Source organism: Sebastes umbrosus, chromosome 3 (genome assembly GCF_015220745.1).
Source record: "Sebastes umbrosus isolate fSebUmb1 chromosome 3, fSebUmb1.pri, whole genome shotgun sequence".
NCBI classification, from domain to species: Eukaryota; Metazoa; Chordata; class Actinopteri; order Perciformes; family Sebastidae; genus Sebastes; species Sebastes umbrosus.
This window is the reverse complement of record NC_051271.1, coordinates 40,074,007-40,087,198: the sequence shown is the minus strand read 5'-3', so window position 1 is coordinate 40,087,198 and position 13,192 is coordinate 40,074,007. Positions and strand designations below refer to the sequence as shown.

At 41.0% G+C, this 13,192-nt stretch overlaps 1 protein-coding gene across 1 annotated transcript; it reads right to left on the bottom strand.

Annotated features, from left to right (window-relative positions):
• Window positions 1-3,059: 3,059 nt before the first annotated feature.
• Window positions 3,060-12,573, bottom strand: LOC119484965 (E3 ubiquitin/ISG15 ligase TRIM25-like). Its single transcript, XM_037764157.1, has 9 exons — window positions 12,387-12,573; window positions 11,359-11,994; window positions 8,120-8,215; window positions 7,724-7,957; window positions 6,588-6,756; window positions 6,469-6,495; window positions 6,278-6,340; window positions 4,635-4,838; window positions 3,060-3,250 (listed from the first exon to the last, which is right to left on the bottom strand). Exons 2-9 carry the CDS (start codon window positions 11,953-11,955, stop codon window positions 3,060-3,062), a joined length of 1,581 nt encoding a protein of 526 aa, XP_037620085.1. The 5' UTR covers window positions 11,956-11,994; window positions 12,387-12,573.
• Between the last annotated feature and the right edge of the window lie 619 nt (window positions 12,574-13,192).

Genomic DNA, 13,192 nt, shown 5'->3' with positions numbered 1-13,192 from the left:
CAGTCCCTTTAACTGGTTGGTTTCATCTGGTTTGATCGATAGATATAATTGGGTATCATCTGCATAACAGTGAGAGTTTATGGAGTGTTTTCTAACAACATTGCCTAAGGGAAGCATATATAAGGTAAATAGAATTGGTCCAAGCACAGAACCCTGTGGAACTCCGTGACTAACTTTGGCGTGCATGGAGGACTCATCGTTAACATGTACAAACTAAGATCGATCTGATAAATAGGACTTAAACCAACTTAGTGCAGTTCCTTTAATGCCAATTAAATGTTCCAGTCTCTGTAATAGGATGTGATGGTCAATGGTGTCGAAAGCAGCACTAAGATCTAACAAGACAAGTACAGAGACAAGTCCTTTGTCCGATGCCATTAGAAGGTCATTTGTAATTTTCACTAGTGCTGTCTCTGTGCTATGGTGCACTCTAAATCCTGACTGATAATCCTCCAATAAATGATTGTTCTGTAGAAAGTCACACAGCTGACTGGCAACTGTTTCTCGAGTATTTTGGAGGTAAAGGGAAGGTTAGATATAGGTCTATAGTAGGCTAGGACCTCTGGATCAAGAGTGGGCTTTTTAAGAAGAGGTTTAATTACAGCTACTTTAAAGGACTGTGGTACATAGCCTGTTAGTAAAGACACATTGATCATATCCAGTAAAGAGGTGCTAACTAAAGGTAAAACTTCTTTAAGCAGTCTAGTTGGAATAGGGTCTAGGAAACAGGTAGATGATTTAGATGAAGAGATCAGTGAAGTCAGTTTGTGGAGGTCGATGGAAGAAAAGCAGTCTAAATATACACTCACCGGCCACTTTATTAGGTAGAAAGTGTACCTAATAAAGTGGCCGGTGCTAGTACCGGGTGGTCTAATGCTGCTGTAGCCCATCTGCTTCAAGGTTGGACGTGTTGTGCGTTCAGAGATGGTATTCTGCATACCTTGGTTGTAACGAGTGGTTATTTGAGTTACTGTTGCCTTTCTATCATCTCCAACCACTCTGCCCATTCTCCTCTGACCTCTGACATCAACAAGGCATTTTCGTCCACACAACTGCCGCTCACTGGATATTTTCTCTTTTTCGGACCATTCTCGGTAAACCCTAGAGATAGTTGTGCGTGAAAATCCAAGTAGATCAGCAGTTTTTGAAATACTCAGACAAGCCCGTCTGGCACCAACAACCATGCCACGTTCAAAGTCATTTAAATCCCCTTTCTTCCCCATTCTGATGCTTGGTTGGAACTTCAGCAAGTCGTCTTCACCACCTCTAGATGCCTAAATACATTGAGTTGCTGCCATGTGATTGGCTGATTAGCTATTTGTGTTAACAAGCAAATGAACAGGTGTGCCTAATAAAGTGGCCGGTGAGTGTATATCAGGTTGTACAGCTGTTTCTAAGGTTCCTAAGTTTGAGGATAAATCGGTACCAGTTGAGGGTAGGAGGTGATTAATTTAGTCTCTAATAGTTAGGATTTTGTCATTAAAGAAGGTCATGAAGTCACTTCTTAGCTACTCATGAAGTCGCTACTATATTTAAAGTAATGCAAATAAGCACCCTGGCTGGCTTTGTGTATGTGCGTGTATGCTGTTTATTTAAGCACTTAACCACTCCCTATCATGTGATTGACCAATAAGCTCCGTTTGTATGATGCACAAGTCTCACAGTGCCTCGTTGTATCAGGACTGCAGAAGCAAAACACTGCTGTGCTTACTTCTTCTTATCAGGCCGTGGATGGGGTCTAGTTGATTTCTCTGATGGAGGATGGCTTCTGGGTTTGTCTCTCTTAGTGGAATCAGATCCTTTCGCACTTGACTTATTTCCTCCTGGAGCCTTGGGCGACCTTTTGTCTGGTTCTGAAATAAAGTATACAAACAGGTTTCTCTAGTAGTTTGCCCATAGTGTGACAGTCGTGCCAATTGCCAAACCGATTGGAATTTTCTGAAATCACATATGCTAAAATTGAACAGAATTCTGTCAAGTACAACAGTGTGAACATCAGAACTTGTAGTTATTACTGAAAAATTAATGATTTCTGTAGCTGCTCTGGAAGCCACAATTACAAATGCAAAAAAGCCTTCAAGGTTTGCCAGAGCTTATTGGTGACATTCTTATGTAAACAAACATGCATGTAAACAGCAACGGGCAATATCGAGGTCAGCAAAAATGGTCGAGGTTATGTTCGTATACTGTATTCTGTACGATAAGTTGATAACGTAATTATGGTGACAGGCCTACTGGGGAAGGCTGCAGACAAGCAGGTGCTACACCTGTGACACATGGTAATTACTTGGCAAGCTCATGACGCAAGTCAGAACAACCGCACCTCAAACTAACCCTTCCCACATATCTGGAGCTATAGCATTTCAATTCAAAAACTCATGTACAAACCCACCGGATTACATTTCACAGATGCTTGTACAAATGAAGAACACGGCTCCAATCCAGAACATAGATTTATATGATGCGCTTTTTTTGCCACCAGCTAATCATTTCCACTTATCAAACATTCTGTTCATGACAAGATAACTTAAATCTGCAAAATTTGGTTCCCAAAACATTCTGGAAACATTTGTTTTGGGTTCTAGGAACGTATATAACGTTCCTGCATAACGTACCTTAGATGTTAAAATGGACAGTTTTTCTGACGTAAAACTCACGTTATTGTTACGTTCCCAGAACGTTCTGAGAACGTTAGTTGAATGTTCCAAGAAGGTTGCTTTAACGTTTCCCCATAACGTTTTCTAGATGTTAACTTGGACCTTAATGCTAAAAGTTACCATATTATAAAATGTTATACGAGCTAAATTAATCTGACAGGAGGCAGTTCCTGTACCCTGACCATTTGCACCTTTAAAACTATAAGACCAGAATGTCCAATGTAGGCAAGTGGTATAAACACTTTAGATATGCCAAATGACCTGGTTCATTTCAAGAATACTGAACCCTTCAGTAAGTGCGCTACATTAACTGACTTCAGTAACTTTAACTCCAAGTCAGGCTGAAAGGGTGCAAATTTGTACTTAAAACTAATAGAAACTAATATGTACCTTTATGGTAGATTAGCAGTCATGGGCCCATTTTGTACCCATTACTGTACTGTTGCACGCTTCTCCAACGTTGTTCGGGACCGCTTTATGAACCGGCTTGCAGACGATTTTCTTCTTTTTTCCTGTTGTTTCCGTTCTCTCAGTTTTCCCTTGACATGGTCGGCCGCTTGATTGGCCTTTCGGTAGTTGAATCAATTTATCCCCTTGGATAAATCATAGAATGCATATTAAATTAAATTATATGTAGACTTTTTATGTGATTACAGCATCTTTTAAATTATTCTGATTAGTTTTGGCATAAAAGTGATATAATTACAGTGAAGATTGGTGTATTCTATGTGTTGCACAAATCAGACCATTGTTTCATCTCAGTCCCCCACTGCATACATCAGACCGGCAATATGTCATCAAGAGTAGGCTCGCATGACCATGCCCCCTTTTGGGGGAAACCAATCCCGAGTCCCTCATAGACGGTAACAGAGTGAACAGAAGAAGGTGAAACATGTCACACTTCTACTTTAAACTAACCGCTAACAGTAATAACGCTATGCTGAAGAGTAGTTGGTTGCTGTGTAGCTGGTTGCACCAACAATAAATCCAAAAATGTTGAACTCCAATTTATTCCCCTGCCGTGTCCTAAAAAAGATATAATAGAGGAGTTTTATGGCTCCAAGCTATAGACCAGACCAGAATGGCTTTATGGCTCCAAGCTATAGACCAGACCAGCATGGCTTTATGGCTCCAAGCTATAGACCAGACCAGCATGGCTTTATGGCTCCAAGCTATAGACCAGACCAGAATGGCTTTATGGCTCCAAGCTATAGACCAGACCAGCATGGCTTTATGGCTCCAGGCTATAGACCAGACCAGCATGGCGTCCTCTCCGAGGCTGCGCTCCCTTTTGGGGAAAGAAACTCGCTGTCACAGGAGAGGAAATGATGAACAGCTGTTGTGTAGCAGGTTAACGAGGCTTTCACACTGAGATCTGAGGCTCATACGATACGTGAATATTCACTGTCAGTGTGCTAAATGGCTAAATGATGCTGGTGACAGTGACTAGCATGGCTAGCTAACGTTAGCTTGAGTGTGAGGCTGCTGCAGTGATACAGTCATACATTAACGTTATAGCAGCATCAGACTGTCGTCTCCAGCCTATAGATCAAACAGTTGGTTATTAACACGTTGGTTGTTTACAGACAACACTTAGCCTAACGGGATTCAGTCAGATATGTATAGAAGTCTGGATAAGCAATATCTGGCCACAACCTTCATTTATTAAGGTATCGTGAGCGCTGAACTTCAGGCAAGATCGCAAAATAATTATTAGACATGTGTATAAAACAAACGTTTGGTTAACAAGAGATGAATGCATATGAACTTTACTTTTTACTTTTCTCTAAAATTACAATCCAAACATGCATCAAATTGCATCGCAGTCTTCGGGTCCTTCAGTCTTCTTTCCCCCAATTGAGGGCATGGCCTTGACTTTTTGTGAAGTATCCGTATGTGCCGGTCTGATGTATACTGTCATGATCAATACAACAACTTGATATTGTGTGTATGATTGTATGTTTATATCTGACTTACTTGTCTTTTGTCCTGGCGTAAATGCAGGCCACCTATAAGAGCCTGGTGGCTGGCCCTGTGCATACTGGGGGGGAGTCCAGCCGTCTGGTGGTCCCATAGAAGAATGAAAAGGTACAGAAACTGTCTGGAAGTACGTCTGGATGGGTGGACGAGCTGGACTGTGGGACCTGGGCTGTATTTTCTCCTCTGGAGGCTTTGGTACTTCTGAAACAAGACAATGTAATATGAGAAGACATTCTGTGCACCCATAAGTGTTTTATCACATTGTGAAGAGTCGTGTGTTACAAAATGATCATCAAATTATTTGATCCAAACTTCAGAGATTCAGTACGCACAATACACACACAAATTGACTAGCAAAGATCCACAAATATAGCATCTTGTTTCTGTTTATTCAAAGCTACGACGTGTGCAGACTTATGTGTATGTTTATCATACACATGGGCAGATATTTTATTATAATGTAGGTAGGGCTGGGCAATATGACGATGTATATCGTCTACTTTATGTATATTTCTATATAATTTCTATGGCAATGTTGAAAATGGGGGGACAAAGGAGGACAGTTAATGCACACAGTGCACTTTATAGACTTTTTAACTCTGCACACCACCAACAGCTCTACTCTGCACCTTTATAGACTGGTTTTACTGTATTCTACAAACAATGTACAGCTTTATTCTGCACTATAGTCTATTTTTAAAAACTCTCTACCTCTGGTCTCTACTATATATCTCCTATATTTTATTATCCAGCACTATATCACTTCCTGTAACATATCCACATTTTAATAGTCCCGTATCTCAGTTGTTACCCTGCACGATATTCAGTTTTAACAGTTTTCTTCATCTCCTGGTAGTTTTATATCTGGTATATTTTTTATACTTTGTACTTTGTACTACTAACTTGTACCTTTTTACTAATAAGTTTGCACTATGGAACTATGATGCTGGAAACTTCAATTTCCCTCGGGATCAATAAAGTTACTATATACAGTATCTATCTATCTATCTATCTATCTATCTATCTATCTATCTATCTATCTATCTATCTATCATATTTATCTATCTATCTATCTATCTATCATATGTAACTAGAAAACATAAGGAATCCATTGGTACCAATCATGTCATACTAAAATAAATAACGCTCCAAACTTACACTAAGTTTTGGCGAGTTGGGCTGCAGTTTGCCATGTTATGATTGGAGCATATTGTTTTATGTTAAATGCAGTACCTGTGAGGGTTTCTGGACAATATCTGTCATTGTTTTGTGTTAATTGATTTCCAATAATAAATATATACATACATTTGCATAAAGCAGCATATTTGTCCACTCCCCTGTTGATAAGAGTATTAAATACTTGACAAATCTCCCTTTAAGGTACATTTAGAACAGATAAAAAATGTGCAATTAATTTTCGATTAACTATTGACAATCATGAAATTAATTTGGATTAAATATTTGAATCGATTGACAGCCCTACTATTTATTTATGGAATAACTAGATAACATGCTACATCATGATATAAATGAAGATGTGACCTGTATTGGGATAGAAGATTTCAGCCATATGGCCCAGCCCTTATTGTAGGTATGTGTTCTCCTGTATTTAGATAATATCTTCACAGACATGAACATACCAGATTCTGGCTGAGATCCAGTACTTCCAGTACTTCCAGAACAGACAGGAGCTGCTTTTTCATCTGTGGATGGTAAATGGACTGCATTACAACATCATAATGTTAAACAGTTAGCTCACCACCACAAAACAGAGAAACAATAAAGTCAGCATTTGGTCTAATCTCCAGTATGTCCCATGACACAAACTCACCAGATGCAACAATGCCAGTGTTGAGTTCTGCAACAAAATTTGAAGATTGGCTTCATTATAATTTCATAAAACATCTCCAAATGTAAAATCTCCCACTAAAAATGTACCTGCACATTCACCTGGTTTAAGTATCGGTAGTCTGGCCTCAACGGGCTGTTTAAGGATCTCTGTCAGGTGCTCCTTCAGGGCAGCAGAAAAGGCCTGTGTTGCTGTCACCTTCTTGGAGTCCAGGTTGATTCGAGGCGTGTGAGGGTCAAACTTTATAGCCCGAGGCAAGTCAAGTGAAACCTGTGAGGAACAAAGGGGGAAAAATACTTATTAATAGGATGTGTGTGCAAGACATGGCTGTATTAGGTGTAGGGCGTAGCACACACACACCCTCCAAATCAAAGGGCCAACCCCAGATTAGTACTTTGCTGTTACTGTCACCCGTCATGTTACCCAATGTCTGTTTCATGCCACACCTGTTATGTCTCTTCGAACTAAATAAAGATATAAAAATAAAATAAAAAATGAATAAACACATAAGGTTAAAACATTCTAAATAAAGATATATCTTTATTTATCTATAAATAAATGAAAAAGGTGTGGGGTGTAGCAGCATGCATTGTTCTCATTTTTTTGCCAGTGCCACTGGGGCCAAAGTCAAAAATGTTCAAATTAGAGCTGCAATTAAATTATCGACTCACTGACATCTCATTTTCTCAATAATGGATTTGTTACTAAAATGTCATAAAATAGTGAAAAATACCTTTCACATTATCTGACCGCCCACGCTGACGTATTCAAACTGCTTGTTTATTTCAAACAACAGCCCAAGACCAAGATATTTAATTCACTGTCATACATCACAAAGAAAAGCATCCAGGTCTCACATGTGAGCAGCTGGAACCAGCAAATGTTCTGCGTTCTGTGCTTTAAAAAATGACTAAAATGATTGATCAATTATCACAATAGTCGTTGATTCATTCTCTGTTGATCTACTAATCAACAAATTGCTGCAGCTCTGGTGAAAATTCAACAGATTCACTTTAATACAAATTGAGATGGCTGAAACATGCATACCTGTCTCAGGTATGTATACCTGTCTCAGGTATGCATGAAGAGGGGCCCTTTAAAAAACATGAGAATATTCCAAGTGTATAAAATACTGAGACCACTTTCCCATTTGAATTGTGATCTCTTTCAGTACAGTCTGTTCTGTCTCATTTGCCTTTAAGCTAAACCTCAGTTTCCCTCCATTTGTTCACCCCACCTGTAGAAAGGCCAGGGTTTGGGACTGACTCAGCAGATTATTGATGTCTTCTCTGGCTTTTGTCATCCTCTCAGTATTCTCAGTTAACCTCTTCATGAGGTCCTGAAGTTTCGTCTGGCCAATCTCCAGCTCGAGGTCCACCTCATATTGAGCCTTGCGTTCTTCTTGGGCCAACATATCCCGCATCTGCTGAAACACAGCTGCCAATGCTGTCTTCGTGTTGGTTACTGCGTCCTAGGCGTGGACCACGAGACGAGCCATAAATAAATACAGGAACGAGTAAATAGACAAACTGACATGATGTAATTGCCATCACAGTTTCCTTAGCAAATGAATCACTTATTAATTTGTTTCCTGTTCTTGTGAAAAACGAGAAATGTATCAGATAAAGATTACCTTCAGTTTGCTCTGTGTGTCATTCATTTGAAACATTACAGTCTCGGTCTTCTCAATCTTCCCGTCCAGCAAAGCCAACTTCTCTCTGAGGTCAAACTACAAAGACAGATGTAGGAACACACATTCAGTACACCGAGAACAGAGAGCTACAGGAAGGAGTCCGAAAACCTGAAAATGAGTTAACAAAACATGTACACACGTAGGCAAAATTGTTGATACCCTTCCGTTAAAGAAAGAAAAACCCACAATGGTCACTGAAATAACTTGAAACTGACAAAAGTAATAATAAATAAAAATTCACTGAAAATTAACTAATGAAAATCAGATATTGCTTTTGAATTGTGGTTCAACAGAATCATTTTAAAAAACAAACTAATGAAACTGGCCTGGACAAAAATGATGGTACCCTTAACTTAATATTTAGTTGTACAACCTTTCGAGGCAATCACTGCAATCAAGTGATTTCTGTAACTCTCAATGAGACTTCTGCACCTGTCGACAGGTATGTTGGCCCACTCCTCGTGAGCAAACTGCTCCAGCTGTCTCAGGTTTGAAGGGTGCCTTCTCCAGACTGCATGTTTCAGCTCCTTCCACAGATGTTCAATAGGATTTAGATCAGGGCTCATAGAAGGCCACTTCAGAATAGTCCAATGTTTTGTTCTTAGCCATTTTTGGGTGTTTTTAGCTGTGTTTTGGGTCATTATCCTGTTTGAGGACCCATGACCTGCGACTGAGACCAAGCTTTCTGACACTGGGCAGCACATTTCGCTCCAGAATGCCTTGGTTGTGTTCAGATTTCATTGCACCCTGCACAGATTCAAGACACCCTGTGCCAGATGCAGCAAAGCAGCCCCAGAACATAACTGAGCCTCCTCCATGTTTCACATTAGGTACAGTGTTCTTTTCTTTGTATGCTTCATTTTTGCGTCTGTGAACATAGAGCTGATGTGACTTGCCAAAAAGCTCCAGTTTTGTCTCATCTGTCCAAAGGACATTCTCCCAGAAGCTTTGTGGCTTGTCAATATGCATTTTGGAAAATTCCAGTCTCGCTTTTTTATGATTTGCGTCTTCCTTGGTCGTCTTCCATTAAGTCCACTTTGGCTCAAACAGTGACGGATGGTGCGATCTGACACTGATGTACCTTGACCTTGGAGTTCACCTCTAATCTCTTTGGAAGTTGTTCTGGGCTCTTTGGTTACCATTCGTATTATCCGTCTCTTCAATATGTCATCAATTTTCCTCTTGTGGCCACGTCCAGGGAGGTTGGCTACAGTCCCGTGGACCTTAAACTTCTGAATAATATGTGCAACTGTAGTCACAGGAACATCAAGCTGCTTGGAGATGGTCTTATAGCCTTTACCTTTAACATGAAGGTCTATAATTGTCCTTCTGACCTCCCGAGACAACTCTCTCCTTAGCTTTCTGTGGTCCATGTTCAGTGTGGTACACACCATGATACCAAACAGCACAGTGACTTCTTTTGACCCTTTAAATAGGCAGACTGACTGATTACAAGTTTGAAGACACCTGTGATGCTATTTACAGGACACACCTTAGTTTAATATGTCCCTATGGTCAAATTATTTTACATCTTTTCTAGGGGTACCATCATTTTTGTCCAGGCCAGTTTCATTAGTTTGTTTTTTAAAATGATTCTGTTGAACCACAATTCAAAAACAATATCTGATTTTCATTAGTTAATTTTCAGTGAATTTTTATTTATTATTACTTTTGTCAGTTTCAAGTTATTTCAGTGACCATTGTGGGTTTTTCTTTCTTTAATGGAAGGGTACCAACAATTTTGCCTATGTGTGTAAGTATCATAAAACTGTGTTAGCCACAGAGCTTATCTTCTGCAATAATCCAAAACCCATTGGAACAATCCTGTTGGCTTTTTGTGGAGGGAACCAGGGCGATGCTGACTTCCTGGTTGGCCTATAAAAATAGGTCATACCTGTAGCGCTCTATTATGTAATGTTTGGTATGACCCTGCTCACTTGCTCACCACAGCCTCAATGGAAGGCCTAGAACAGTGGTTCTCAACCAGGGGTCCGGGGACCCCGATGGGTCCTTGAGGGAGTTCCAGGGGGTCCCCAAAATAAGAAGGAATAGTTTATTTTCACTGTTTAATTCAATATAGAAGTGAGCCAAATATCAGTAAGAGTCACAAGAGTGACTATTCTGATGGTTTCACTTCCTCCACTGTTATCTCCTCTACTATAGTTGACGCCTATATAATTCTGGTCTTATTCATATCTAAAAAACAAAATCTTTTCAGATGGAGGTCCCTGAAGTCCCCCTCAATTAGGGGTTCTTGACACTTAAAACATTGAGAACCACTGGCTTAGAGCACAATGCAAACAGTGCTTTTTATATTGCATGTACACCATTTGTGTTATTCCTGCAGCTTACTCTTAAAACAGCAGAACCAAGTGTCACCCTCTTTACAGAGACCTGGCTCCATCGTGGCATCCCGGATCAAACTGCCCTTGACGGGACAGAGCGCAAGACTTTGTGTTTACATCAATGATGCTTGTTGCTCAAACATATTCAAAGTTACACTACACTATGCACCACAGCCTTTTCTTTGTTTTGTCATTTGTAGCATAAATGGACTAGGCTACAACTGCATTATGTTGTGCAACCCTGTGTTGCAGAATGGAAATAATCATCCTTGAATCCTTGAATGTTACTAAAGTGTATTTATAACAACAGTCTAGTGAAATAGTCTGAGAATGACTCAGACATTCATTGATTTCTCTCTTGCATTGTCTGTATGTATAAGTTAACTTATAAATGTATGTTAGAGAGAGTTAGATGGGAAGATTGATACTGTATGTCTGTAGTGTGTAGCAGGAGCCAGCAGCCAACAAAGACAGGAAACAGGGAGAAACAGCCAGCCTGGCTCCGTCCAAAGGTAACAATATTTGCCTATCAGCACCTCCACGCTCACTAATGAACAGGTTATTGTACCTACGAACAGAGCCAGGCTGGCTGGTCCTCATGTTTCTGGTCTTAATGTCAAGCTAAGCTAACCGGCTGCTGGCTCCTATTTACGGTGACTTTTATAGTCATGAGAGGTATCAATCTTCTTGTCTCGGTCTCTGCAAGAAAGGGAACAAGCATATCTCTCACAATGTCAAATCAGCGCAGCGAGACCAATTAGCGCAGTGTAGCTCATATCCAGACTGTAGTGAGACTCCTGTCAAATGAAAACTGACTCTCTCACACACACACACCTCTTTCAGGTTCCTCTGCTCCTCGGGGGTGATGAAGGAGCATCCTTTGTGGACTAGCTGGAGGCAGAGGCTGCAGATTGGGCGGCCATGTTGGCTGCAGAAGAGCTCCATCAGCTTGTGGTGGTCCGGGCAGATCCGCTTCGACAGGTCGCCGACAGGCTCACTCAGCTGATGGAGACGAAATGTGGGGTTGTCCCGGTGAGGCCGCAGGTGCTCCTCACAGAAAGAGGCCATGCAGGTGAGGCAGGTCTGGGACGCTTCTGCTTCCATACACGTATCACAATGTATGACGTCCTCTTTCTCCGCTCTGCTCTCCTCTACCATCGGGCCGGGCTCGCTTTGGTTCGTCCTCAGGTTGAAGGTCTCCACGACGGTGCTGAGGACCGTGTTTTTCTTCAGCTCTGGTTTGGTGGCGAAGTGGGTCCGACACTGAGGACAGCTGTAGGAGTCCTTCCAGGTGGCGAGGAGGCAGTCCTGGCAGAAGTTGTGTCCGCAGGGGATGGTCACCGGACAGCTAAAGGGACTCAGACAAATGCTGCAAGTCAGCTCATCCTCCAGACTCAACAGAGAAAAATGACCCTCGTCCATTTCCGCCATCAGGACACGTCAGGTGACGTCAGGTGAGGTCAGGTGAGGCTGCGAGGGAGAAACGAAACTTAACTTCAAGTGCATGAAAACGAAAGTAAAGATCATGTTAGTCATTTCGATGCAGTCTATGGTTTTGAGTAATTCCCAAAGCAACATTTTGATTCTTAATGTCGACGGCTTTCCTGTAGTTTGGCGTATTTTGTCAGCAAAAGCTGTGTTGAATAAAACTATCCGTGTGAACGAGCTGAGGGCGGAACATTCAGCGAGACCAGTTCACTTTGACATATTCATCCTCATAACAGCTTATTAAAAACATCATCCTCATAACAGCTTATTAAAAACATCATTCTCATAACAGAGCTTATTAAAAAATGAACAGGTAACTCGAAAAGAACAAATAGAGGAAGGTTAATCTCCCACAATACCGCAGGCGAACTCACTCCAACTGATGACGTTCTGCTTTAGTTTCACCCGCTCTGTCCCGCTGAGGAGTAGAGAGACAGCTGGTCCACTCACAGTGTCTCACAGTGTGTCTGCTGGTCCACTCACAGTGTCTCTGCTGGTCCACTCAGAGTGTCTCACAGTGTCTCTGCTGGTCCACTCACAGTGTCTCACAGTGTGTCTGCTGGTCCACTCACAGTGTCTCTGCTGGTCCACTCACAGTGTCTCACAATGTCTCTGCTGGTCCAGTCCCCGTGTCTCTGCTGTCCAGTCCCCGTGTCTCTGCTGTCCAGTACCGTCACCGTCACCGTCAGCAGGCTCCTGCTGAACTGCGCCTCGCCTGGAGAGTAGACGCAGCCTTAACTGAATTTACAGGAAGTCACAGAAAAAGTGACTTCCTGTTAGATCAGATCTGTAGGCTACTTGTAGTTTTCAGACCACGTTGGGGTTTATTTATATTTGTTTGGAAATGTGCGTGTGTCTGGCATTAGATTCTGTCCTTTATTATTTTCATATCCGCCTCGTAGAGCACATAATGTGCACACGTTTTGATAAGTGTTATATATAACATTATATATATAATTGACACAATCATATATATATATGTATATATATATGTATATGTACATATATATATATGTATATATATATATGTACATATACATATATATATACATATATATATACATATTATATATAATATATATATATAATTGACACAATTATATATATATGATTGTGTCAGCTGTGTTGGGACAGACATTTTCTAGCTGGGGTCTTTGTGGTCAACATCTGAAGGTGGAAG